Source organism: Ursus maritimus, unplaced genomic scaffold (genome assembly GCF_017311325.1).
Source record: "Ursus maritimus isolate PB19 unplaced genomic scaffold, ASM1731132v1 scaffold_33, whole genome shotgun sequence".
NCBI classification, from domain to species: Eukaryota; Metazoa; Chordata; class Mammalia; order Carnivora; family Ursidae; genus Ursus; species Ursus maritimus.
In genome coordinates, this window is record NW_024425897.1 from 25,677,539 (window position 1) to 25,702,792 (window position 25,254).

At 51.6% G+C, this 25,254-nt stretch overlaps 1 protein-coding gene across 1 annotated transcript in view; it reads left to right on the top strand.

Moving 5' to 3' along the window:
- TMEM132B (transmembrane protein 132B) overlaps positions 1-21,689 on the top strand; it is a 222,794-nt gene extending 201,105 nt beyond the window's left edge. Inside the window, exons 6-9 of the mRNA XM_040619421.1 lie at positions 12,352-12,557; positions 16,070-16,340; positions 18,142-18,333; positions 19,248-21,689. Coding sequence (XP_040475355.1) covers positions 12,352-12,557; positions 16,070-16,340; positions 18,142-18,333; positions 19,248-20,396 — 1,818 coding nt within the window. The 3' untranslated portion in view covers positions 20,397-21,689. The remainder of the gene's footprint in view (positions 1-12,351; positions 12,558-16,069; positions 16,341-18,141; positions 18,334-19,247) is intronic.
- Positions 21,690-25,254: the final 3,565 nt, after the last annotated feature.

Here is a 25,254-nt window from a genome sequence, read left to right on the forward strand (position 1 = left end):
GGATGAGATGCTTACATGAAAACATTCCGCAGATAAGCGTATGCTAAACTTTACGACAAATCATCATCTTGGGCCGAATTTGCTCGTGTAGTTTTGTTATTTTAAGGGGCAAGGAAAGTTTTGGAAGCACTTTGTGAGGGTAGGCTCAAACCTCGCTGAATATGATTTGGACAGAGTTTTTTCTCCTAGTGTGAAAGGACCAGAATTCTCTTATTTCTGCATGGACGTGGCCCAGCAAGCAGAATGCAGGAACTGTGCTCTGCACTGAGCAGGAGATGAAGTCGGACAAGAGGGGGCGTTAGGGGGCCCTCCTGTGCAGGAGATGTCCTGGGCTCCTCAACTGCACGTGACCAGCAGCCCCTCCTTGTAGTTCAAGCGGACCGAAACCAGGGAGGCCTGACCACCCTGCAGGTGATTGTTCGATCGATCAGTCTCCTTGCTCAGGCGGGCCTCCTCCAGGGCTGGACCCATTTGGTGCCCTTGCAGTTCTGCCCAGAACCCACCATATGTCATCCCTGGCCCCTAGCTGGGCCTGAGGTTTGAACCCCAGACTCGTGTGAATTCTCTGTGCCTTTAAGACAGACTCATCCCTCCCCCCACCCCCCAGGCTGCGTCTCAGTGTGGGGTGTCATCGAACAGTCTCCGAGGTCTCTTTCAGCACCAGAACCTCGGGGTTCTGAAATGAAGGTGTGTGTTAGGTGGGAAAGGACAGAAGCTCAGCGGCCTCTGTTCTGCCCACACTGGCCCCGAGGTGTGCACTTGCTGAGAGGCCTGGAGAGCCAGGCAGGTACGGGCTGTCTCTGGACTGACCACTCTGGAGTCATGAGGAAAGCGCGCCTCCCAGGCACTGTCCAGCTCGGGAAGCCAGACTGGCTGAAAAGAAATGTGACTGCGTGCAAAGTTGTGGTCAGGCCTGGAAAGGCAGACTTGGGGAGTCTCCTGAGGGCAGGGGCCTTGGCGGGACTGGCGGAGCTGCTGAGGGCTTGTTGGCTGAGAGGGTGCGGAGGGGCTCACAGCCCGCAGCCACTGGCTGCGCAAACCTGAGCAGCCCACTCTGTCTCTCAAGGCCCTGCACAGTTCTCGCGTGTCTGCAAGGCCCCAGGCCCCAGGCCATGATCCTGGTTGCAGAAAATCAAGTAGGGCCACATGCTTGTCCTCAAAAGATGTACCTTACAATCTAGGAGGAGCAGAGAAGTAAGCGTGACTAGGGTAAGTCTTAGCATATGAAGATACAAAAGATGGATACAGGTTCCTGTAGCCAGAGTCCGCGGACGTTTTCTCCTTGAGTGCTCTAGGAGAATTCATTGACTTTGCATATTTATTTTTTCTGATAGTCTAAAGAACATTAAGCAACTTGTACCATTGTAGATGCCGATGTTGCTACTTGATTTCGGTTCTGACGTTGCATTTGTCTTCATGACCACACTAGGGACCCAGAGGGCTCGGGCTGCATCACATGGTTATTTAACTCTTAACGATTCAACTATATGCATTTGGCCCACGACATCACGTACTCACACTGACATACGTACGTGCACATGTATAGGTAGGAATGGTGCGTCTGGTCATTTGGCTGTGTGCTGCTCTGCCTGGTAACGTGTAAGTGGGGACCCAGCGGCACAGTGTGCCGTAAGCACCGGCCCACCATTGTCAAAGACGCGTGGTGCCTCGTTCTGGGGGCCGGGCAAGTGGGTCGTGATGGCTTCCTTGACCTCTCCCCCTTCAGGAAGACGCTGAAGCATGTGTTGAGGCCACAGAGCAACCCTTGACCCATGAAATGCTGGAGGGACTGAGATATCTTTACAGAAGGTGTAGGCAGTGACAGCAACCGGCGGAGCCGACATGCTGGAGTCCTGGCATCACTCAAGTGCTCAGAGCAGAGAGAAGTAATGCACTGACTTGCAGACACCACGCACCTCTGCCGCTGCGTGCTACATGTCAGTTATACGGAGCACTCACATACCTACATGTTATTGTACATATTTTTGTGTTAAAAATCATAAATGCTATGCCTTATCAACGAAAACAGAGATCTTCGTGTATAATATTGGCTGGGTGCAATTTTACGTCCGTTAACTTGGGAACCCAACTGCCATTCGCACAGGTCACTGAGAAAAGAAAGATATATTTTATATGCAAATGCTAGGTTTGTGCCAAGTGAGGCCAAATGACATCACAGAGGAGGGAGCTATGACTCAGGTTGTGCTTCTCACAGCCACACAGTGTTCTGGAGCATAGTTCAGTAGTGTTCTAGGGACAGCAAAGATGACCACGGTGGCATGTTAAGGCTTCCTTACCGAGGGGAAGGGGTAGACGATTATGTCAGAGAGGTGGGTGCATCTGATTCTCGAGAGCCCAGCATCATCTGAGGACCCGCTGGGGACAGGTGCATGTTAGGTCCTAGAGATTCTTGTTGTATTCCTTTCAGTCTGAGCACATGGCTGTTCACCAGAATAATGCAGGACTTTTTAATGAAGTAGCTTAAACTGAACGCCAACTGCTTCCTTTAGATGCAGCGGATTCCACTAGTGCCCAAAGTGGCAGTGTCATCATGCTTCTTCCTGAACAGAAGAGCCTTGTTCACAGGGCACTGTGCAGAGTGGCCCCCGAGGGAAGCTGTCTCCGGCCATTCTCCTGTCTTCCGTCCCAAGTGCCTGATGGGACTCACAGAGCTCACAAGGGGGTACAGACTCCCCTACATGTTCAGACCCAAGGGCCTTCCCCCACCTCACAGCAGCCTGTACTTGGTCTCTGGCAAGTCTGAAAAGATTTTCACCCGGATTCCTTTCACTGGCTTACGTGGCATCCAGCAGCGTCTGCCCCAGGGAAGAGCATATGCTCACGCTCCCTTTCTCCCTGCGGGCATGCGTCTTTCTCCGGATTCCAGGGTCGTCTGGAGCCCCACAGCTCCGTTCTCTGATGGGTCTAAGATGTTTTAACTCTGCAGTTTGATAAAGGTGGGAGGAATGCTCTTTGCAGCCTTCTACATCTCTGAATTGAAACTGGGACCTGGCTGACTTGATTCTGTCTGATTTTTATTCAGCAGAGAATAACCCAGTCACCTTATTTTAAGAATACTTTAAGTGAAAACCAAGAACAAACTAAACTGAGAGAGAAGATCGGAGGTTACCACAGTAACCATTGGTTACTACTTAACCAATGAAACAGGAGACTACTGGGGCAGCACACAGCTTGGAACGCCAGCTGTCCCTCTCCACGACTAACCTGGTGACCTAACTGAGCCTTAGTTTCTTCACCTGTAAAATGGGATAAAGAATAACTTTCCCACAATGCTCAAGTGCAGGATTTTTCAAATTAAGGGCCACGTTTAATGGGCTCTCACCAGCATTTTGTAAAAAGTGATGGCATGGGATGGCTCAGAGTGGATTGGCATTGAGAGGAGTGAATAGAATGGGATGGAACAGAACAGGATAGAAAATTCAGAGTGACTTATGTAGTGAGGGTAAGTAGTTTTTCATGAAACTTTAGCTTCTGTCCGTACTTTCTGTCCATCTTTGTGTGTTGGTCATAATGTAAGCTGTATTTTCTGCTGTGGGTGTGATTCACAACACATCATCATCAAGTGCATCAGTTAGTTATAACTGCGTAACAAACAGGCCCCGTATCTCAATCACAGGCCACCACAAGCACTTTGTCATTTCTCGTGAGTCTTCAGGTCTTCTGGGGCTCAGCTCATCAAGGCTGCAAACACCAAGAGGGCAAACCCAGTCTTTTAACTATGTTTTAAGTGTTTTATTGTGACATTTTTGCTAAAAATCCTGTTCAGTGGGGCCTGGATGGCTCAGTCAGTTAAGTGTCTGGCTCTTGGTTTCAGCTCAAGTCATGGTCAGGGTCCTGAGATCCAGCCCCATTTCAGGCTCCGCACTCAGCATGGAGTCTGCTTGGGATTCTTTCTTTCCCTCTGCCCTTCCTGCTTGTGTCGCTGCTCTCTCTCTCAATCTCTCTTTCTCTAAAATAGATAAATAAATCTTAAAAAAAAATTCTGTACAAAGCAAGTCATTTGCCCAAACCCAACATTATAGAAGTAAGAAAGTGTATTTTGTGTTGTCCGGTGGGAGAAGCAGCAAAGTCACGTGGCAAAGGATAAGGGTGCAGTTACTGGAGACAGTCTTGAGATCTGCCGCACTCAGCAGCTGAGAATCTCAGATGTCATAGTGTTTTATACATTGAAAATGCAGGATTGTGAGGTTTCATTTTTAAAGAAGTACCCCTGTTTCCCCCTGCTTTTCCTGTCTTCCTCCCTCCTCTCTAACCACCGTGCAGCTGGTGGGGGGACGAGAGAAGTCCTACATGTGTAAGAGACGTCCACACGGATCCCCGCCTTTGGGCCTGGGAGACGTTCCCTGACTACTGCTGACTCTGAAGAAGCCTTCGCTCCGTGTTGCCCCCACAGTGCCAACCATTAACCTTCACTTCTGTCTGTGATTTTGTCCTGTTCCCTATCTTGGCGACTGGATTGAAAAGCCTCCCTGACGAGGTCTGTTTTCGTCTTGTGACGCGACAGGTACTGGTCAGGGGTGCAGGAGCATTCCGGCGCAGCTTTCTATCAGCGACTGACATTTGGTGCTCACTCAGAAAATGTTGATTCTGTTTGCTTGTTTTTAGCCGTGAGCTCCAGGTGGTCAGGCAATGAGTTTCTTCCCTGACCCCAGTATCCACACTCATAGTGGGTATTTGGTGGGTTTGGTGCGGGGCTGAGGGGATGCTTGGTTCAAGCTGAGAATGCTGGGAAAACTGGCCATCTGAGCTGGACAGACTGTTGGCACCCACAGACACTCGCTGTCTGACCACCGTACCAGTCTGTGGCCAACTCGCCAGCAGACGTGGTGAAGTTCAGGGTGGCAACCGAACTCACTCACTCTGCCGTTACTGTCAGTGAAATTGTGATGTGTGTTACTTTTCAGCACCCACCACGTGCCAGGCTGAGTGAATTTTGTGGTTCATCCTATTTCACACTTAGAACAGGTGTTCTCATCCAGTGTCTCCCGCCCCTTTATGGCAAACCTCCTTAAATACGCTTTCTGTAGTCCCATTCGGTCTTGAGCCCGCCCCCATCAGGTGTTTGCCTCTTCTGCTCCCTAGCGCCCCATGTCAGGGTCTCCAGGATGTCCTGCGTGGCTGATGCCAGTGGTCAGGTTTCCGTCCACGCCTCACTTGACTTCCCGGCGGCACCGATAATCAGTCCCCTCCCCCTTCTCCAAGTACCTCCATTACTTACCTGCTGAGACCCCTTCTCTCCTGTGCCTTTCCTTCGTCACAAACTGGCCCCGTGTGTTCAGTGTCCTTTACTTGGTCATTCAATTCGTGACCTCTAAGCGTTGGCATGCTCGAGGCCTCCACGTGGGGTAGTACTCAGTCTCCTGGCTCCAGGTACTGTGAGTTCTGCAGCCTGACTCTCTCTCATGAGCTCTAAACTCGGGGCTCCAACTTCTCACTTTGCATCTTCATCTGAATGTCTAATAAGCATTTCAGATTTAATATTTTCAAACCCAAACTCCAGATCCTTTCTCTCCTCGCCAGGTCTGCCTTTCCTGCAACCTTCCCTCATCTCAGGGATGACAGTGCCACTCGTCTGGGTTCTCAGACCAAAACCCATGGCTTCTTTGTCTCTCTCACAGTTAGCCTCGTTTCCAGTAGCTGATCCTGCCCAGGGTGACCTGCAGAATACACCCCGAATCGGGCCACTTCTCACTGACTCCTCCCTCCCACCCTGGCCAGCACCACCCTCTTGTCGCTGTTGGACCGGCTTGGTGGACCCCACGTGGCATCCCCTTCTTGTGATCCTGTTAACTCTGTCCGAACATGCCACTTCCTTACTCCAGACTCCTCAGCTTCTCATTGTCCTCACGTGGTGGTAAAATCCATCCCCCCTGCTACCTTTGTGCCCACCTGCCCTCTTTTTTTGGTCCCTAAATGTGGCAAGAAAGTTCATCCCGGGGCCTTTGCGCTTCCTGTTTCCTCCGCTTTCAGAGATGTGCATGTCCTCGTGACTCACTCCTCACCGCATTTAGGTCTCTGCTCGGATGCTAGTTGTTCAGGGGGGCCTCCCTGCCCATTCTGAGAGGGGCCCTCTGTCACCACTGCCTGTGGTCACACCTGCTCCAGCTTCCTTTCAAACCCACCTAGTGACTCGATGTGCCCTCTGTCTGCACATGCTGCTTGGCTTGTCTGTCTCTCCCTCCCCAGCACCCAGGACAGTTCCCGGGTCTCAGATGACATTAACAAAACACTTGTTAAATGAATGGATGACTTATTCTTATTTTGCAGATGAGGGATCTCAGGCAGAGAAAAGTGATGTTACATCAGAATATGCCGCGGCCCTGAGCTTGTCTCTGCGTCGTCCCAATGACAGCAGTGACTGTCAGAGCTGGAAGGCTTAGTGCCCCTGGGTTCACAGGTGTAGAGTCTGGCCCGGAGGATGGGGAGTGACGTTCATATGTCATGAGGGAAGCCTTTGATTGAGGGCCCTGGTCTCTGGCCCCCTGTCTGGGACACCAAGTGTTATCCTTGTTCCCACTCCCTGGCCTTGAGGACTAAGGACCAGGTCAGTATGAACTAATCCGTACCTAATGCTTAGCGACGCAGAGCACGTCCATGGTGCCTGACGCAGGGGCAGGGGGAGCAGTGGACAAAAAGAGGCGCAAGGGGTCTTCTGGACGTTGGGAATGTCCTGTGTCTGAGTGTGGTCATGGTTTCATGGCCGTGTGCACTGCAGACCCCTCCCAGTGTACCTTCATGCAGACACGGCACACGAAGTAGACCTCAGTAAGGCGGACACAAAATCCTGGCGTGTGTATCTAGGTCTTGCTTTTCCCAGTCAAGTCCTTTGGGGGTGGGGCTGTGTCTTCTCCTTGTGCGGACTGCACTGAGGTGGTAACGCTGATTCAGAGGGGCTGAGTGCGAACCCCTACCCTACCCTGCCCTTCACCAGCTCTGATCCCTGGACAAGCAGCCTCTCCTGGGCCTCAGTCTCCCCATCCATGTTACGGGGACAAAACACCTAATGTGGAGTATTTGGAGGCTGTAATGGGTATACTTCCATATATAATCTTAGAAGCAATGCGTGCTAAGTGCGTAGTAAGCACCAGTACATGAGAGCTCTTATTCCTTTTTGTAGTTCTTGGCAGTGTACAAACTCAAGGCAAAATAAATATATGTGAGTACCTGCTGCTCCTCGCACACGTGCCGTTTTGCTGAACGTGGTGATAAATACGAAGTGGTTGATCCAGGTGACAGTCGAATAGCCAAGGTGGTTTTTCTTAGTTTCTTTTCGCCGATCTTAATATGGGACTTCAGCATTTTGTGTGTGTGTGTGCACTGTGGGAAACATACCATCTGACTGTGTAGCTTTTTTCCCTTCTAGCACTTTCTTGGGGTGGGGGAGGAGTCGCCAGTGGAGCCTTACGTGCAGTCCACTTTCTGTCAGGGCAGACAGACGGATCATGGGTGTGGCAAACTCAGAGGGCGGCCGATACACAGACTCAATTCTTGCTCTTTTTTAAATAGAAAATGAAGTAAATGGTACATCTTACGGGACCCCCAAGGAAACCTGTTTCCATCTAGAGAGCCTGTATTTTCCTCTATTACTCTGAGGTAATGTAGCTGCGAAAGTATAATTTGACAGTGAAATATTGACCTCTGGAGGCAGCCCTCCCAGGGTGACACTTAGAAGCCATCTCGCACATGCTCACACGGTAACATGGGGGGGGGGTCTTCTGCTTCCAACGTCCACCTTCCTGTCCTCAGCTCTTCTCAGATTAGGATCCACAGCATTTGGTGTTTGATGCTCCTTTTGGGGCTCAGAGAGCCCTGAAGGTATCACTTAGATGAGAGGTGGGAGGCTGACTGATTTTTACTTGCCGTCGTGTCTTCCTGTCCCCTCCCGAGACACACACACACACACACACACACGTGTGACATGACGCAGAGATCTCAGTTCGTAGCCAAAAGGCCACATTCATACTGGGAATCCAATGTATCAGCTCTTTGACCTGCGACTTCCCGAGCTTTGCTCTGTTTCTCCCCCTGGTCTGCCTCCTCTTCTGTCTGAATGCTGTTGACACGATGACCATGTCTAAGGCTCCTCCTCCCCTTCCTACCCAGGTGTGCTTCTCGTGAGGGCACCCAGATGAAACCCTTGAGACCTCTTCCCATTGAGTGTGTGTCGAACACCTCAGTGTGCCTTGCACCGCGCTAGATGCAGAGACCCAGCAGTTAGAGGGGACAGGTCCATGTTGTCAAGCAGATCACCTCCAGATGGGGGAAGAGATAAGAACGAGAAAACAAGCAGGAGCATTCAGATGGTGCCAAGTATTGAAAGGTAAATTGTACAGCGGCGCGTAGGTACGGCAATCTAGTGTAGACGATACGGGGTAAGCCATGTGACGTTGGCGGTATGAATGTTGTGATATGCTGTAGACACTACGGACATGGCGTGACTGTAGTCTACACAGGAGCACACAGTAAATCAGAGGAAAACAGACTACTGAGGATGCAGAGTGACCAGGTGAGGGAGTGCCAAGTTTAAATTAGAAATGACTCAAGGAACGCCCTCGACCGAGTGACATCCCAGCTGTCCTATAAAATTTATGCTGCTTTTGGTGGCAAGTAACAAACACCCATGGACCAAACGGCTTGAACAACAAGAGAAAGTAAATCACCTGGATAAGAAGGCGGGCGGGGTGGTGGCTACAAGTGGGCTGGTCCGGCGGTCCATCACGGCCCGGAGGATGGGGCTCCTTCTGCCCTTCTGTTCTTCCATGCTCGCAGCGTCAGCCTGGTCCACGGCCAGCTCCCTCACGGCTCTGAGATCACTGCTGCAGTCCCTGTTGTCATCTGCCGGTGACAACATCCAGTAGGAGAAGGACGGCAGCTTCCTGTGCATCTCAGAGCAAGGAGACCCTTCCGGGTGTCCAGTGAGCTTCACACCTCATTGGCCGGAACTGTGTCACACGGTCTTCCCTAAGCCAATGACTGGCAAGGAGAGTGAGGTAGACTGAACCTCATTGGCCGGAACTGTGTCACACGGTCTTCCCTAAGCCAATGACCGGCAAGGAGAGTGGGGTAGACTGAACCTCATTGGCCGGAACTGTGTCACACGGTCTTCCCTAGGCCAATCACTGGCAAGGAGAGTGGGGTAGGATGACTGACTTGGCGGGGCCCCTGGTGGATGGGGGCGGTGGGTTTTCCGAGTAAATCTCAGTCATGTTGGAAAGAAAGGTGTGCTATGTTGGGGCAGAAGGGCTGGCGTGTGGTTGGATGGCCAGTAGGCAGCCAGTTTCCGCAGACCTGGACAACGAGCAGATCCGAGGCACGGGCAGATCCTGGAAGGGCCTTGGGACAGGGACGAGCCCAGGAGAGCTCCGGGGGAGAAGGAGGACCCCTAGGAGGGAGCCTGTGCCGGGGCGGGGTGTGTGCAAGGCCCGGCTGGAGAAGGAGGAGCCGGGTCATCAGGCCTGAACACCATCATTGGGAGTTTGGATCTTATGCGGTGTGCACAGGAAGTCGCTGGAGAGGCCTGATAAGAGCAGGAGGAGGAAGTTGCCTGGGGCCAGGGGCTGAGGGCTCGCGTCGTTGCACACATGCCCCCAAAGCCCGGGGCTAGTGGCACTCCGTTTTCTACTCTGGATTCGATGCAGGGGAAATGAGGATCGTGATGCCCGCCTCCCAGAGTTTTTGTGGGGACTGTGCGTGGAGAAGAGAGGTGGCTGTGGGCACTGGGGTCCATCCAAATGGGGGGTGCCTACTGTCTCCGTTCTCATTATTCGTGGAAGTCGTGTTCTGTCAAGTCACAGCAGACACTGAACCAGCAAATACTGAACCTTCAGGGGGAAACACACACATGCACAAATCTCACATAGACCATAGTCTGAAATCCTAAGATCAACTCATTCTGTAAGATTCTCTTTATTTTACAAAAGAGAGACTGAGGTTGGGAAGTGTGAAGTGACTTGCCGGAGGCTACCCCACGACCCCATGCTGGAGTGGGGATTCCAACCTGATCTAGGTAGCCCCTGCACAGGAGCTCCTCACACTGCACTACCCTGTTCCCTCCCATGTCCATCCTCTGGTCATCTCTGCATGAGGGCTGACACAGGAGGACAGAGCGTTGGCGTGTTTGACCTTGGCTGGGAGCATGTGCGTGGGGGGGGGGGCTCAAAGTTCACCTTTTTTTTAAGGGTGTGCATATCCCAGGAGAAAGAAATAAAATGAATTTCTAAGGCCTCTGACTTTGTTACATTCTTAATTCAAGTTTTTCCACTTCGGCCATCCCTCATTGCCTGAAAGATGAGGCGGGTTTCAGTCTACACGAGCTCCAAAATTTCCTATGCACAGAAAGGGCCACATGGTTTTTCCAAAACAGGTGTGTTCCTACTGGTGGAGTGTGTTTCAAGGTGATTTAAAGTGGGAGTGCGGGTGGATGGGTAGCAATAGACAAGGAGAAACCAGGATTTTGCAGGAGAGTTGAGGTCTACACTGCAGGAGGCGTAATCAGGAACGTTCTAGGGCCGGTGCGGACCAGGCTGAGCTGGGGAGAAGGCAGCACGGCCATCGTTGAGGAACCCTGTTCTCTTGAGGGAGGCCTGCAGCTGCTGCTGAGCCCAGCGACATTCAGGGGTCGTGGTGTCTGTCTCCCAGTGAGTGCTCCAGTGCCCCCCCCCCTTTCCGAGGAAGGGCAGCTGGGCCCTACACTGTGTCCGCATCACAGGATTTTAAAATAAGAACATGGTCGTCATTCCACTTCCACTCTAACTGAAGGTCTTGTTCTGATTGCTCTCGTCACAATCCTGGGCACCGTTGTGCAGACTCACGCCCCTCCGGCACGCCCTGGGAGAGAGCTGATTTGCTCGGTTCAGCGTGTTTCTTCTCCCTGTCCCTGGAGGGCACAGACGTCGGGCGGCTCAGTCCTCACAGGATGGGCAGGCCCCCCACCCCCACCCCGCGCATGGAGCCAGCCTGACGCAGTCGCCCTCCAGCACCCCATTCATTGCTCTGAGACCCGGGGTTACCCAGTCCGTGTCCCTGGGATTTCAGCCCATGTTCCTATTAGTGACCTTGGTCAGTTCTCCTTAAAGATGCCTGAAGACGTGGGGACATGGACAGGCGGACGTGGCTGGGAGCCTGGAGGCGCGGGGAGAGGGCTCAGTGTCCTGGTGCTCGTTTTCCTCTTGGTCTTTGATTCCGCTCTAAGATAGCTGGGCGCATCTATTCCTTCTCCTTCTGGGGGCACATTCATGTTCAAGGACTCTTTTTCTCAGGGTGAGTGCAGGGGGGAGGGGATGACAATTTGTCTCAAACAAGAAAGAGGTTTGCTTTTGGAGTTTGGAAGTTGGCACCCCTGACCTTGCTCTGGACGTGAACGTCTGGGGCTCGAAGGGGAGGTCTGGGCTGTGGGTACCAAGCCCGGCGAGGAAGAGAAGGTCAAGAGTAAGTCCTCATTTGTGGCTTGCCCCCCTAAAAGCAGTGTGTGACCTGAGCCAGTTTTGTCGCATCACTGGCCCCCCGTGCTTCGCCTGTACTGTGAGGTCGTGGGCCCCTCGCAGTGGTGATTCTGTGATGAACTGTTGGTTGGTGTGTCCTCTGCACCCAAAGTGACCCTCGCCCCCTCCCCCCCCACACCTACGTACCTCCTAAATGACACTTCCTGATGGCCCAGGAGAGACGTCCCCCACGTTTTACTGGTTTATCCCGAAGAGGGGAGGCGAGATGGAGGCTGGAATCGTGTGATGCGAGCCAGCTAACACGGGCGCGTTGAAAGGGTGCCCCGCGTGCTGAGCCAAAACCCCACAACAACATGCTCCCTCCATAATCCCAGTTTAATGCGCACAAATAATTGTATCCGTATTTCGTGAGTATTTTCCTAAGAAGATTTGAATCTAGTGCAAATCTTCCTTGGTTTTTCAGAAAAGATCCTCTTTATGGCTTGAATAAAGTGGGTTTTTTTTAGCAACATATGGCCACCTTTTATGCATCTTCAAATATGGTGCAAGAATGAAATATGTTGCACCTGGGGTTTGATTAGTGGTGGTTTGAGTACATAAAAAAGGTGAAGTAAAGAAAAAAACACACAAAAGAGGCAACAAAGGTTATAGAACTCCATTAAATTATGTTTATGTTCTTGCTTGTCAGTATTTTGTAATACGAAATGGTTTTCCTGGAGTCTATTTATCAGTATTTGTCACTGATTAGTGCCTACAAATTACCTTTTGTTCGAGTCATGTTCTTCTGGTTGTCTTGATGTCCTAATAAATCACAGTTCACGAACTTTCGCTGCTCCTTGTGTCCCGTGTTTTCCTGCTGACGCATCTCGAGATTCTGCCTCTCCTGAAGGTCTCCAACCACTGCGATTCCATTTTTGTGAACGGGAAGGAAATGAAGAGCAAAGTGGACACGACCGTGAACTTCACGCACCAGCACTTCACCTCCCAGCTAGAGGTCACCGTCTGGGCGCCCAGACTCCCCCTGCAGATTGAGATCTCAGACACGGAGCTGAGCCAGATCAAGGGCTGGAGGATCCCCGTGGCCTCCAACAGAAGGTGAGGAGCCGAGAGAGGGGTGAGTCCCGCAGAGAGCACGGGGTCTCAGGCTCCTGGGACCCGGATCGCTGCGGGACGCAGACGGCCCCTAGCGGCCCAGGCCCCAGGGAAGCAGCATGTGCTATGGGTCACGGTGGTTTGGGGTTGGGGTTCGGGTGGATCTGACTTGGGTACTTACTAGCCTTCCGACGTGAGGAAATCATCCCGGAGCTGTGAATAGTATCCACCTCAGGGAGTCATTGCTGGAATTCAGGATAATGTTGCACTGCTAAGAAGCACCTAGCATGGGGTATAGTTATTTTTTCCCCCTTATTTCCCCATTGTTCCTCCCTGTGTTGTTCATTCTCATATCCCTGCTTATAAATGTCAGCCTTCATATGTGGAGCGTGGTGTGGTGGCGGCGAAGTTGTGGGCTCTAGAATAAAGCCGCTGAGTTTTTACCCTGGCTTCCCCGTAGAGAGCTGTGTGACCCTGGGCCAGTTGATGAACCTCTCTGTTCCTCAGTGTCTTCATCTATAAATGGAGATGATAATATGACTGAGGAGAGCTGTCCCGAGTATGAAGTGACACATTGTGGAGCAGACAGTTCTAAAGATGACACCCTGCAAGATTCCCATCTCCTCGTTATTCACTCAAACCCCGATCTGGTACTTCTGGGAAGAGATTTTGCAGGTGTAACTAAAATTCTAAATCCATCAACCTTGAGATGTGGGGATTATCCAGGTGGGGCTGACCCGTCAGTTGACCCCTTGAAAACAGAGTTTTCTCTAGCTGGCGGCTGGTCCCGAACGGTGTGTAACCTTTTAAAATGGACATGTTTTCATCCAGCATAAGTCCCCTGAGATCCACCGCCATTGTTGGCTGTATGGAGACTCCCCGTACCTGTAGTGTGGAGTGGTTATCCGGGGTGTGTCCGCTCAGCATGATGAACCAGCCGTCCGCGGGGGGCCGCTCCTGCTGTGTCCAGCTGGGCACTGTCACGGACAGAGCTGCTGCGACATTCCTGGACAGCTTTCCGCGTGCACCTGAGTCTTCTGGGGAAAGTGCCCAAGACCGTGATTGTTGGGTTGTATGAATAGGGCATAGGCAGTTTTAAAAGAAGCTCCCGAACTATTCTCCAGAGAGGCTGTCCCCTTTCACACTCCCAGCAGCGACAAATGCATCACCTCGTGACCCCCATCCTTGCCAGCATTCTCAGAGCTTACATCCTGTATGGTCCTGTTACAAAGATGCGGAAAACGGACAGCAGACTGGTGGTCGCCGTGGGTTCGGGATGGTGCAGAGTACGTAGGAGGAGCCCGCGGCACCCCCGTGGGGACAGATGCGTTCCGTGTCCTGATTGTCGTGATGGTTCCATGAATCCTCAGGTGACAGAACTGCATAGAAACACACACACGCACACGCGTGTTCTGGTTAAACTGTTGAACTCTGAATAAACTCTGTCGTTCGTACCAGCATCTGTCTCGGGGTCTTGGCATTGGCCTGTGGTTGTGGGAGACGTTAACCTTGCAGGAGCAGTGCCAGGCATACGGGGCCTCCCCGTACATTGTTTTCTAACTTACTGTGAATTTCTAGTTAACTTAAAATTTAAGTTTTTTTTTTTAAATACTAGAATGCTGTCCTAAAACGACAGACCGGTTTCATTAATACAGTATTTCTAAAACTTTTTTATTCACCACATTTCTGATACTGCCTCCCCATAATATATTCTTAATATTGCTTTTTTTTCAGTGTTATTCATTTATTTAAGGGACATTTCACCTCGCTATCAAAACTGGCCAACTGCTAAAAATTAACTCAAAGAAAAGAAAATGTTGATATTACGTTCTGAGTAGATACTGCTGTTCGTCCGTGTGAGTTGGTCTCTAGTAAGTCGGCTAGCAGGTGCCGGGTAAGCGTTAGAGACCCGCCAGCACCAGAGACCTTCATTCCCTGTGATGTAATCAGAAGGACTGAAAAGTAAACTGGGAATAACTTTTCCGAATGTCATTCCAATGTCTATGTCCCTTCGCCACGCAAAACCATCTCGCTCACCAGCAGAAACCCTCACTTGGGGAAACCCACAGTGCTGCTTTATGGGGGCTGGTGAAAAGTTTTCCTATTATTTTCCCAATGAGACCTTTCAGGGAGGCGGAAGGATCTATTTTAAAGAAAGTGGGTTTCAGAAGTCAAATGGAAGTCTGTAAATTCACTGCTCCACAGCTGTCTAGACCACATACTATCCACTCTGAGTCTCGGTGTCTTTGTGTAGAAATAGGAACATGTTTTGTGGCTGTTTTGAAGATGAACGGAGTTCGCTATAAAGAGAAAGAGGGCACAGAGGGGCACAGTGGCCTGGGTGTGGATCCCACCTCTAGATGGCTAGCTGTGTGGCTGGGGCTGAGTGACCTCTCCTCTCTGTGCCTTAGTTTCCCCACTGGTAAGATCAGGATAAGAAAACACCCTCCCTCCTTGGGGTGGAGATTAAAGGAGTCAAATGTATGTGGTTGGCGTGTGGGACGTGGTCCATCTGTGTCAGCTCTCATGGTCACATGAGCGTGTCCAGCTGGACCCAGCACATAGTAGGTGTGACTCAATGCATATGAATCACTCCACTGTCACCTCTGACACCAATCCCTGTCCAGTGATGGTCGTCAACTGGTCACCAAACAAGGTCCTGTCTTACAGAGCACACAGGACAGATTCATCTTGAGTTGAAGGTTCTGGAATAGCAGAGCCAGGAAGGATTTCTCTGGTGGGCTGTGCACAGGCCAGGCGAGAGGAGGGACTGGGGCCCGTGGGAGGAGGGCGGAGCCAGGCAAGGACCCATGAGCCAGGTGTCCTTGATTCCTGCAGGACTCCACAGCTGCTCAGTGCTGAGCACCATGGGGGTGGGGAATGGGAGGTGGGAAAGGGCCCCCCGGCCTCCAAGAGCTCAGAGGAAGCCACCCTGTCTGGAACAGAAGGCCGCATACATCCCGGAGCTGGTGCCAAGCTGTCCCACACAAATGGATCACAACGGTCTTCCGTCCCCCAGGGGCCGTCCTCACCCGCTCACACCTTGACCAAGGTGACCCTCACACACACCTGGAGGGAGCAGAGGGGCATCATTCTCGGGGTCACTCCCGGGGGAAGGTGCCAGGCCTGTGCGGAGTTGGGGGAGTGGAAACCGGTCCCAGCAGCTCTTCCCACCTGGGACCTCACATCCCCCATGGTGGGGACAGTTTCAAACTGCAGGGTTCCAGAACACAAGACGGGGACGCAGCATCTGCCTGTGTGGGGCAGAGTGTCCCACAGCGCTGGGCCCTGAAGGCGGGGGTGGCGCTTGCCTTCTGTGCTCTGAGCAGGTGGCAGTCTGTGTGGTGCACAGGGGCCACCGACAAGGAACAGTCAGTGAGGGAACCGATGGCGGGCAGATCCACTGGGGAGCAAAACCATGTCGCGTATTCCGTAGGGTCACATCGAATCTGGAAGACGAGTGTGCAAAGCCCCTTATCAACCCTGACGTTCATCCTGGTTCTTTTGTGCCCCAGGCCCACCCGTGAGAGCGAGGACGAGGAGGACGAGGAGAGGAAGGGCAGGGGCTGCTCCCTGCAGTACCAGCACGCCACGGTGCGCGTCCTCACCCAGTTCGTGGCCGAGACGCCCGACGTGGGTCAGCTGAGCTACATGCTGGGCCCCGACTGGCAGTTCGACATCACTGACCTCGTGGCCGATTTCATGAAGGTGGAGGAGCCGAGGATCGCGCAGCTGCAGGGCGGCCGGACCCTGGTGGGCCGGGAGCCGGGGATAACCACGGTGCAGGTACACGGCATGCCTCCGTGCCATGGCCCGGCCCCAGTCTGTACCGACGAGTGCGTGGGTGTGCGTGCGTGTGTGTACATGTGTGCACATCACTCAGAGAATCACGGGCAGCAAAAAGAGAATTCATCAATTTTAATAATCTAATGTTAATTAATTCTTGTATTTTGGGGAGGGTTGGGAAAAAATACCTAATTTCTTTCACCAGCGAAAGCTAAACTAAATGCACAGTGGAAGCGACCTTTCCCCCGTATGATAATTTACTCCTCATGTATCACTAATAGAAGTTGGTCAAACCTGAGGGAATTAGTTTTATTTTCCCAACCCGAGGGTTAAGCACTTAGCTGTATATTACGCTTTGAACAGTGGACAGAAAATTTTTAAATAGTGTGTATTTGTACTAAAAATAATTTTTAAACCCACAGTTACATGCTCTGTATTTTATTAGAATAATGGTAAAACTACTTTTCTGGTCAGTTTTAATGGAATAATTATGCAGAAATGCTGTAACATGTTTTTTAGTAAAAAATTTAAGGTGTTGCCACTGATAGTTAAGTCATATTTGAGGTGGTGCCAAAGCCCGTTTTGACGGAGCTGGATTAAACATGCTCTATTTTGTACGACTTCTCTACTGCTGTGAGACACATTATCACAAACTGAGCAGCGAAAAGCAGCACCAATTTATTGACTCAGCTCTGTCGGTCAGGAGTCGACGTGAGCTGGGCTGGGTTCCGTGCTCGGGGTATCGCAGGGCTGAGACGAAGGTGGTGGCCAGGCGGGGCTCTCGTGGAGGTTTTGGGGAAAGACTCCCTTCCCAGCTCATTCAGGCTGTTCGCAGAACGCCCTTCCTCATGGGTGTGGGATTGAGGGATCTGTTTCCTCGTGGATTGTCAACCAGGGTCAGTCAGTGCTCCGAGGGGACGCCTGTGTCACTTCCCATAAATGGCGGGGTCAAGACCCTCTCACACTTTGAATCCCTGTGGCTTTCCCTCTGCCACCAGCCAGGGAAGACTCTCTGCTTTTATGGCCTTCACATCACGCCACTGGGCCCACCTGGGTAATCCAGGGTAAGCGAACCTGCCATGTAAATGCAGCGTTGTCATGAGAGTAATTTCTCCTCACATTCCCGGGCTTGAGAGATTAGTGAGGACATCTTTGGTGGGAGGGGCAGGGGGACAGTTCTAGAAATTCTGCCGACAGGATACTCCTCTCCATTTGTTAGTCCCCCCTGGTTGCAAACTAGATGGTAAATTAGAAGCAGTGGTTCCTTAGGACATTAAAAATTCCTCTGCCACCTTGTCACGTGGTCTCTCCAGCGGTGACACAGCAGCCGACACAGCAGCCTACAGTGCGATCACTGTTGTCCCGTAGCGAGCTGCTTACTGCTCCCTGGAAGGATAGCAGCAGGAGAAGGTGGCAGAACCCCGTCCCCTGCAGGCGCTTTCCCACAATTCTGCCATTTTCACACCTAAAAAGTAGTGGCTGGGAAACGGTCGCTGTCTGCGTGCCTGGTGCCAAGGCGGGCAATCTTTAGCTCTTGCTTCACAGTTAAATTACGCTCTTCTTGGGAAATACACTAGTATTGTCATGGCCTGAATCAGAGGAAGGGAAATGGGCCGGCGTGGTATTGTCATACTCCTCCTGTTGGTGAGTGTCACTGACCCAGCACACCACGTACCCACGTGGTTCCCACAGGTGCACTCCGCCCGTAGAGAACTGAGGGTACGCGCTGGTGGCAATGTCAGTTAGGAGGGTCCAACACTTGTGTGCAGCAGAGACTGGAGCTTTTTCGCTTCCTTTGAAGGTACTCTCACCTCTGTCCGACTCCATCCTGGCTGAGAAGACGGTGATCGTGCTGGATGACCGCGTCACCATCGCGGACCTGGGCGTGCAGCTGGTGGCCGGCTTGTCCCTTGCCCTGCAGCCTCACAGAGCAGACAAGAGAGCCATCGTCTCGACGGTGTCTGCCCAAGATGTTCTCCAGGCCCCGCAGCAGGTGGGATTCCAGGGTCCTTTTGTCCCCGGTCAGTTGAGACCACATCCCTCCCTCTCACACTGCGGAGGAGATCAGGAGAGCGCTTGTAGCTAGGACGGGGGGTCCTTGAAACTTCTTTCTGCTTCTCATCAGGGCCACCCTGTGTCTTTTTGAGAAAAATACCAGTGACTTAGATACATGTCGCTCATTTCTGCTTTTATACACCGACCACGTGTCCGTGCGCCATTTGCTTTACCGCAGCCTTACCTGCGCTCGGCGTGCCCTGCTAGACCATGACTGAAGGATCCCATGTTGTCTTTCTGCCAAAGCAGGTGGTTTTTGATACTTGGGAAATTCCATTTTAGCTGCTTGAACAAGCATGGCTAATGGGCACCAGTCGCTACTGTTTACAGTCATTGCCGTCTGTAAAGCTCTCCTCCATCTTTAAACCTGTGACAAGGTTCGCAGAGGCAGCGGGGCGCGGGGCCTTCCCAGTGAGCTGGTCTCCTGAGGCGTCGTTGCCCAGGCCCCTCAGCCGGTGCGTGTTCCGCTTCATCAGCACTGGCTCCCGCATAAAGGGTGCTCGGAGTGATATTATCCGGAGCAGTAGCCTGATGAGTTGCATCTGATCTTGATTCAGATAAATTGCCTGATCTTTCAAAATGTGCTTCAGAAAGGTCACAGTCAACTTCTGTCGCATGATGTGCAATAAATTAACACGCACTTCAACGCATTCATCAAAGTACATCTGTGGGGCAATAGTTACTGATGCCAGTTCAAGGCATGCCAAGAACTATCCAAGATTATAAAACATAGAAGGTCATTTTTCTCAGTCTGTATGTGTATTTAAATAATATTCTGTAGGAAATCATATTTATGTTTGCAATTTGAAGGAGCCTGATTATAACATAATGCTTTGGTTTCATTTTTCTTAGGAAGCAATAGTCAGTTCTTGGATTTTGTTCAGTGATGGTTCGGTGACACCCTTAGACATTTACGATCCCAAGGATTTTTCAGTTGCTGTGTCATCATTGGATGAAATGGTGGTGTCTGTCCAGGCAAACCTTCCGTCCGGATGGCCGATTGTGGTCGCACAGGGTGAAGGGCAAGGGCCCTTGATTAAATTAGAAATGATGATTAGTGAGCCCTGTCAGAAGACAAAGAGGAAGAGTGTTCTTGCCGTGGGTAAAGGAAATGTCAAGGTCAGATTTGAACCAAATACTGATGAGCACCAAGGAAGCAGCAATGATATTGAGGGCATCAGTCGGGAATACAAAGACCACTTCAGCAATTCCATCGAGCGTGAGGGAAACCAGGAGAGAGCAGGTCAGGAGTGGTTCCAACATGGCGCCTCTGTTGGCCAAGAGGAACGTAGCAACAAAAGCACAACCCCACAGTCTCCCCAGGAAGGAAAGGATAAGAAGTCACTCAAGAGTGGCGGTCCAGACGCCTTCACAAGCTTCCCCACTCAAGGGAAGGTACCGGAACCCAATAATCCCAGTGACCTGACAGTGACCTCAAGGGGGTTAACTGACTTGGAGATCGGCATGTACGCTCTGCTCTGTGTCTTCTGCCTGGCCATTTTGGTCTTCTTGATCAACTGTGTGGCATTTGCTTGGAAATACAGACACAAAAGATTCGCTGTGAGCGAACAAGGCAACATCCCCCATTCCCATGACTGGGTCTGGCTTGGGAATGAAGTGGAACTTCTGGAGAACCCCGTGGACATCACCCTCCCGTCGGAGGAGTGCACGACCATGATAGACAGGGGGCTGCAGTTCGAGGAGAGGAACTTCCTTCTCAACGGCGGCTCCCAGAAGACTTTCCATAGTCAACTGCTCAGACCCTCTGACTATGTCTATGAGAAAGACATTAAAAGTGAGCCTATAAACCCATCGGGCCCAAAGCGGAAGAGAGTCAAGTTTACTTCCTACACCACCATCCTCCCGGAGGACGGCGGCCCGTATACCAACTCCATCCTGTTTGACAGTGAGGACAACATCAAGTGGGTCTGCCAGGACACCGGGCTGGGGGGCCCCCGGGACCTTAGAGACTATATGGAAAGGCTGCAAGACCACATGTGAACTCCTTTCTTACGTTTGTATTCACCTTTATGCCTTCTGTTTTTTGAACGGTGGAGCAGTGAGTTTGTTCAGCAATAGGGGATGATTTAACAAAGCTTCATTTGGGGCCGTCTGGGGGGGGGATCCCTTTCTGAGCAGGTGCAGAAGCCCGGAGAGCTATAGCAGCCGGGTTAGAAGCTGGGAAATGTCTCGAAAGCAGCCCCGTGTAGATCCTGGAGAGATTCCGAGACGACAGTTATATGTGCTGCCTGGTACCAGCTCAGTGCGAACACCCTAAACCTGACCCCACAGACATTGTTAGTCATCTCGCGACAAACGGCCGTGTGGAATCAGAAGAGGCTCGGCTGTGGATTTTTCTATTCCTAGAACTTTTAAAGCACAGTGGACTTTCCTTGCCCTTGGCCTGAGATTGGACGTACGTGAAAGATGCTGAATGTAGCCGCCCTTATTTGTTACGAGGCTGCTCATTATTTTTATACACATTTGCACCTGCACCTGGTTCCTTTGGCCTCTGGAATTCTTTTTGAAACATGAAGAAAAGCAATCGCGGTCTCCTCTGAGATGTTTGATTTTCACATGAGTGTCAGCTGCTGACGTTCGCCGCGTCCGTGTCGGGCGACAGGCGCTCTCCGTTGCCCACATCCCTTACCTAAGGGGCAATGTCTGAGAAGCTCATCCTCACGCTGTCCTCCCTTCTCTTTGTTGTGGAACTTCCTTGTATCAGACTGGGACATGGGATTTTACATAGAGTATTAATATACTGCGAGGGAGGGCCATCTTTACAGTTTTCTATACGACGCTTACAGACTTTGGTGACCACTTGTCAACCATATTTGTTTTTATCTTCTGCTTGTGGAACATTCGTGGGGGACTCCTGGAGTGTATTTCTGAGGGCAGAAAGACCCTGAGACAGTCTTATTTATACTGGTGCTTTCCGGTCAACACAATTTGTAATCCAACCTGAAATCAAAATTTTAAATTGCTATTACACAGAAAGGAAATTGTGTAGGAAATATGTTCAGGCTATACTTCCATTTTACCAGAGGTAAGAAAAAAAAAAAAGAAAGTAAGTACAATGATGTTTCAACTTAGCAATATGTAAAAATCCATCCATACAATGACCCCCGTCCCCCCAAAAAAATCATCAGTCATGAGTCTGGCAGAGCTCAAACCTACCCGGGGTAGGCGCTGATGGAGAAAAGAATGGGCTGAAACTTGCTTCCAAGTTTCATAAAATAAATGACTGTTGGAGATTTTCAGAAGCAGGTAGGTAGAAAAACCATAGATGTTGGAAAGTCAGAGTGGTAAGAGGGAAAAAAAAGGGTGGCCCACTGCGTAATTTTTTAATAAAAAATGTCTTTCAAAGAATAGCAGGAGCAAGAATTTCAGATTAGGAGAGCAGAACAACATTTTACGTCGGTGGAAGAGCAGGGAAATCGGGCACAGGACTAGCCCACCTAGTCCAGGCTTTCCGGTGCCATCTGCATGGCTGAGAAGTAGAAACGTCAAGGTCAGCATCGTGAAGACCTACAGGAGGAGAAGGAAGCGGTTGGTTGACCATGCGGTGGAGGAGCAAGCAGTTCCAACGAGACGCGTCCGGTTGTTGTAAGCTTTCTGTGCATGGGAGCATGACGACCGGCCTCCTCGGGCCACGATGTGGCAGCCACGGTGCCCTACCTGTCTCTCCTGCCCACGGGACTGTGGCGGGTTTGCAAACAGTGCAAAAATCCGCAGGGTTGTGGGCCTGATCTCTAGAAGCCAGTGTCCAGCCCATCTTGTGTTTCAGATGGGGGTTAAGGGCTGAGAATGGTGAAGTTTCAGAAATCTTCCAATCTGATGGGTGAAGGAAGCCAGGAGACCCGGGCGTTGGCTTCGGAAGGAGTTTGCAAAGAGAAGGCTGATGCCTGGCAGCAAGAGCACCCCGGGCACCCAGGGGAGGCTATGGCCGCTCCTCGAGGGTTCGGTGCGGAGGGAGCTCAGGCCGCCGGGGAGGCCGCAGGAAGTTGACACGCCAATGCCACGTAGCTCTCCAGACGAGTCCCGCTCCTGTGCACCATTCTCAGTGTTCTCTCCCTTTGGATCTTCAGCCTTCCGAGATAACGGCAACTTTGTGCCTGAAACCGAGGAAGCTCAGCTGGTGTAGGGGGTGAGCCTCACGCACACACATGCACGTGCACACACGTGCACACACACGGGCACACGCACGCACATCAGGCTGCCCCCGTTGCCGCAGTGAGGCCCTGGGTCAGGGGTGATCTGGGAAGGGGTAGGGTTACCATTGCCGTGGGAGGCGTTACTGAGAAGCTGGAGCAGACTAGGGAGCGTCAGAGGGAGAACGAGCCCGTGATCTCTCAGGAGCGGGAAACTGACCGCTGTCCTGAAGATGCCCCCCCGGGGGTGAGCCAGAGCCCCCCAGCGTGATCCGGGCTCTGTACAGTTCACCATGAGAGTCACGTGGAAGGTCTCGGTGTGGGGGGGGTCCCTTTTACCGCACAGTGCACACTCACAGGGATGCACTCACGTATGTCCGTGTGAGAATAGTGAGAAGCCAGAGAATACGGTATTTAGCGGAACGGGCACCGTGGGCCACTCCCCGACTTGGCGTGGCCACTATTCCCAGCTCCCCAGGATTTCAGTGAGGTTCTTTCTGTCCTAAATGTTTCCCGCTCACCAGCAGCCGTGGATTATATCTGCTTGTTCTCCAACTAGATCATTTAAAACAAACAGGAACTATGCCCCTCAGTATCTAAACTAGAACGGGGTGGGGGAAAGATGTAACTTAGGAAACCCTGAAGTCCGTTCCCTGGGGGCTGCAGGCGCCTGGGGTTTCCAGGTGTTTTACAGCCGGCATAGCCAGTTGATCGGAGCGATTCATCACCTGAACAGATCAGTGGTGATAAAGCCCCTTCCTCTAAGAAGCGAATGCTTAGGACCCCCTTCCCTGAGGCCAGCACCAGCCAGCCTCCTAAGGGGCTACAGGCTGGATGCTGTGTGGGTCCCACGGAGGGCGGCTCAGGCATCCCGGGGACCAGGCCACCTAGAACGGGGAGGGTGAGACCAGTGCCCCCAGCTGCCAGATGTCCTGCCTCCCAGGCCACGCCCTGGGATCCAGGAGCAGCCAGCACACCACAGAAGTCGAGCTTACATGCACAGTGTCGCACCTGCGGGAAAGCCGGAAGACCCTGCCAGCGTCCCTGAAGAACGCCCCCCAGCAAGCCTCGGATGCCCCGTGCGCACGGACAGAGGACTGACTGACCTCCCAGCGGTTTTGTGTTGCACCCTGGCCAGGGTCAGCTCCCAGACTTCAACTCCAGGCAGAGGGTGTCTGTGTACACGTTAATGCAGGGAAAACATGAATTACTTTTTGTCCCATTTGCCACGTCCATGACGAGCACTTTGTACTTTGTCCATTTTTAAGTTTTCGGAAGTCTGCCTTTGTGCATTTTGATCCTTTGCACCCTTTTTCACCCTTTTGGAAAGGCATCTTCCCAGTGTTGGGGTGTTGGGACCGGTCAAGGCTCTGTGTCAGAGAACTAACCAGCCCGCCTTCAACGACCACACAGAGCGGTTGCACCTGCTTCCGACATGTCTCCGGGACCATTGTCTTTTCTACTCGAATCATCTCAAAAATGGCTTCAATTCTCCGTCCTCGTCTCTGTAAGTGACACGATAGTTTATAGACTCAGCAACCATCTCCCCCATCGAAATTCTACACGTGTGATGTACCGCGTGTCACCTGTGATGTGAAGGGACAGGACGGGTGGTGGAGGTTACGGGGAGGATGTGGCTAGCAGATATTTTTGTATGTAACATACATAATAACCCCGAGGCACCAAGAGGTGTGCTGGAATAAATACATTTTACAGTAAAAGCATGCAATGCTGTAGCTTTTAAATGTACAGACCTCCCGCTCAAAAATACCTAAACCCATGGTGGGGGAAACACCGGGTAGGAACGCGGCCTGGAGAGGGCGCGGCTTGTTGGCGGCATCACTAATGGAATCTGCCAGAATATTTTGATCTTACTCTTCATTACTTTTGGAATTTTTTTCCTCTTTTTTTTTCCCTGGAAATATTTCAGAAATAAAGTGACTACATTTCCCAGCATAAAGGTATATTCTAACCACAGGGTAACTCATCATTTTTAACATGAAAATAAACATTTAAACATTCTTCCGTGGTTTCATTATTTTACGTACACAGTCCCTTTTCAATTTTAGCCTCTGTATGATTTTGCTATATTGATATCTATTTTTTTCTTCTTAGCCAGAGATTTTTAATACCTCCGATACCGCAATAAATGGAAACCAAAAGAAAACCAAAAGAAAATGTTTCTTAAAAGTTGCCAACAACTTTCACCTTGGAAAGCTTCTCCTTTGTTTTCCCAGCTGGGGGGCACTTATTCCAGGATGTCTCAGAAGGAGGGCTTGTGGACCCCACGTCCCTGGCCAGGGTCACACCGTCTTGGACTCAGCACTGACATGCAGGATGCAGTGGCCCCCGGCCTCGATCTCCCTTCTGGTCTTTCCTTGTGGATGGCTCACTCGTGTATGTATTTGGGGCAGGGGCGTGGGTGCAGGACCAGGACAGGCAGAGCTGGGGAGACGTAAGAAAAACACAAGCGTGCTGGGCTCCTGCCTGGGAGGCTGACGGAAGCGTTTCAGCTGACCGCTGGCCAGGCGCTGCTGAGCCCCCACAGGTCCTCTGTTGGCATGTGTGTCCTTCTCGACACTGCTGGCATCACCTTGGGCATCTTGGCCAATGCCGCCCCTTGCTTTCAGGATGAGGCGGTGACTTGACCTGTCACAGTATGTGCCCCCTCCCACGTGGGCTCTGCAGACCTCATTTGAGGCAGCGGG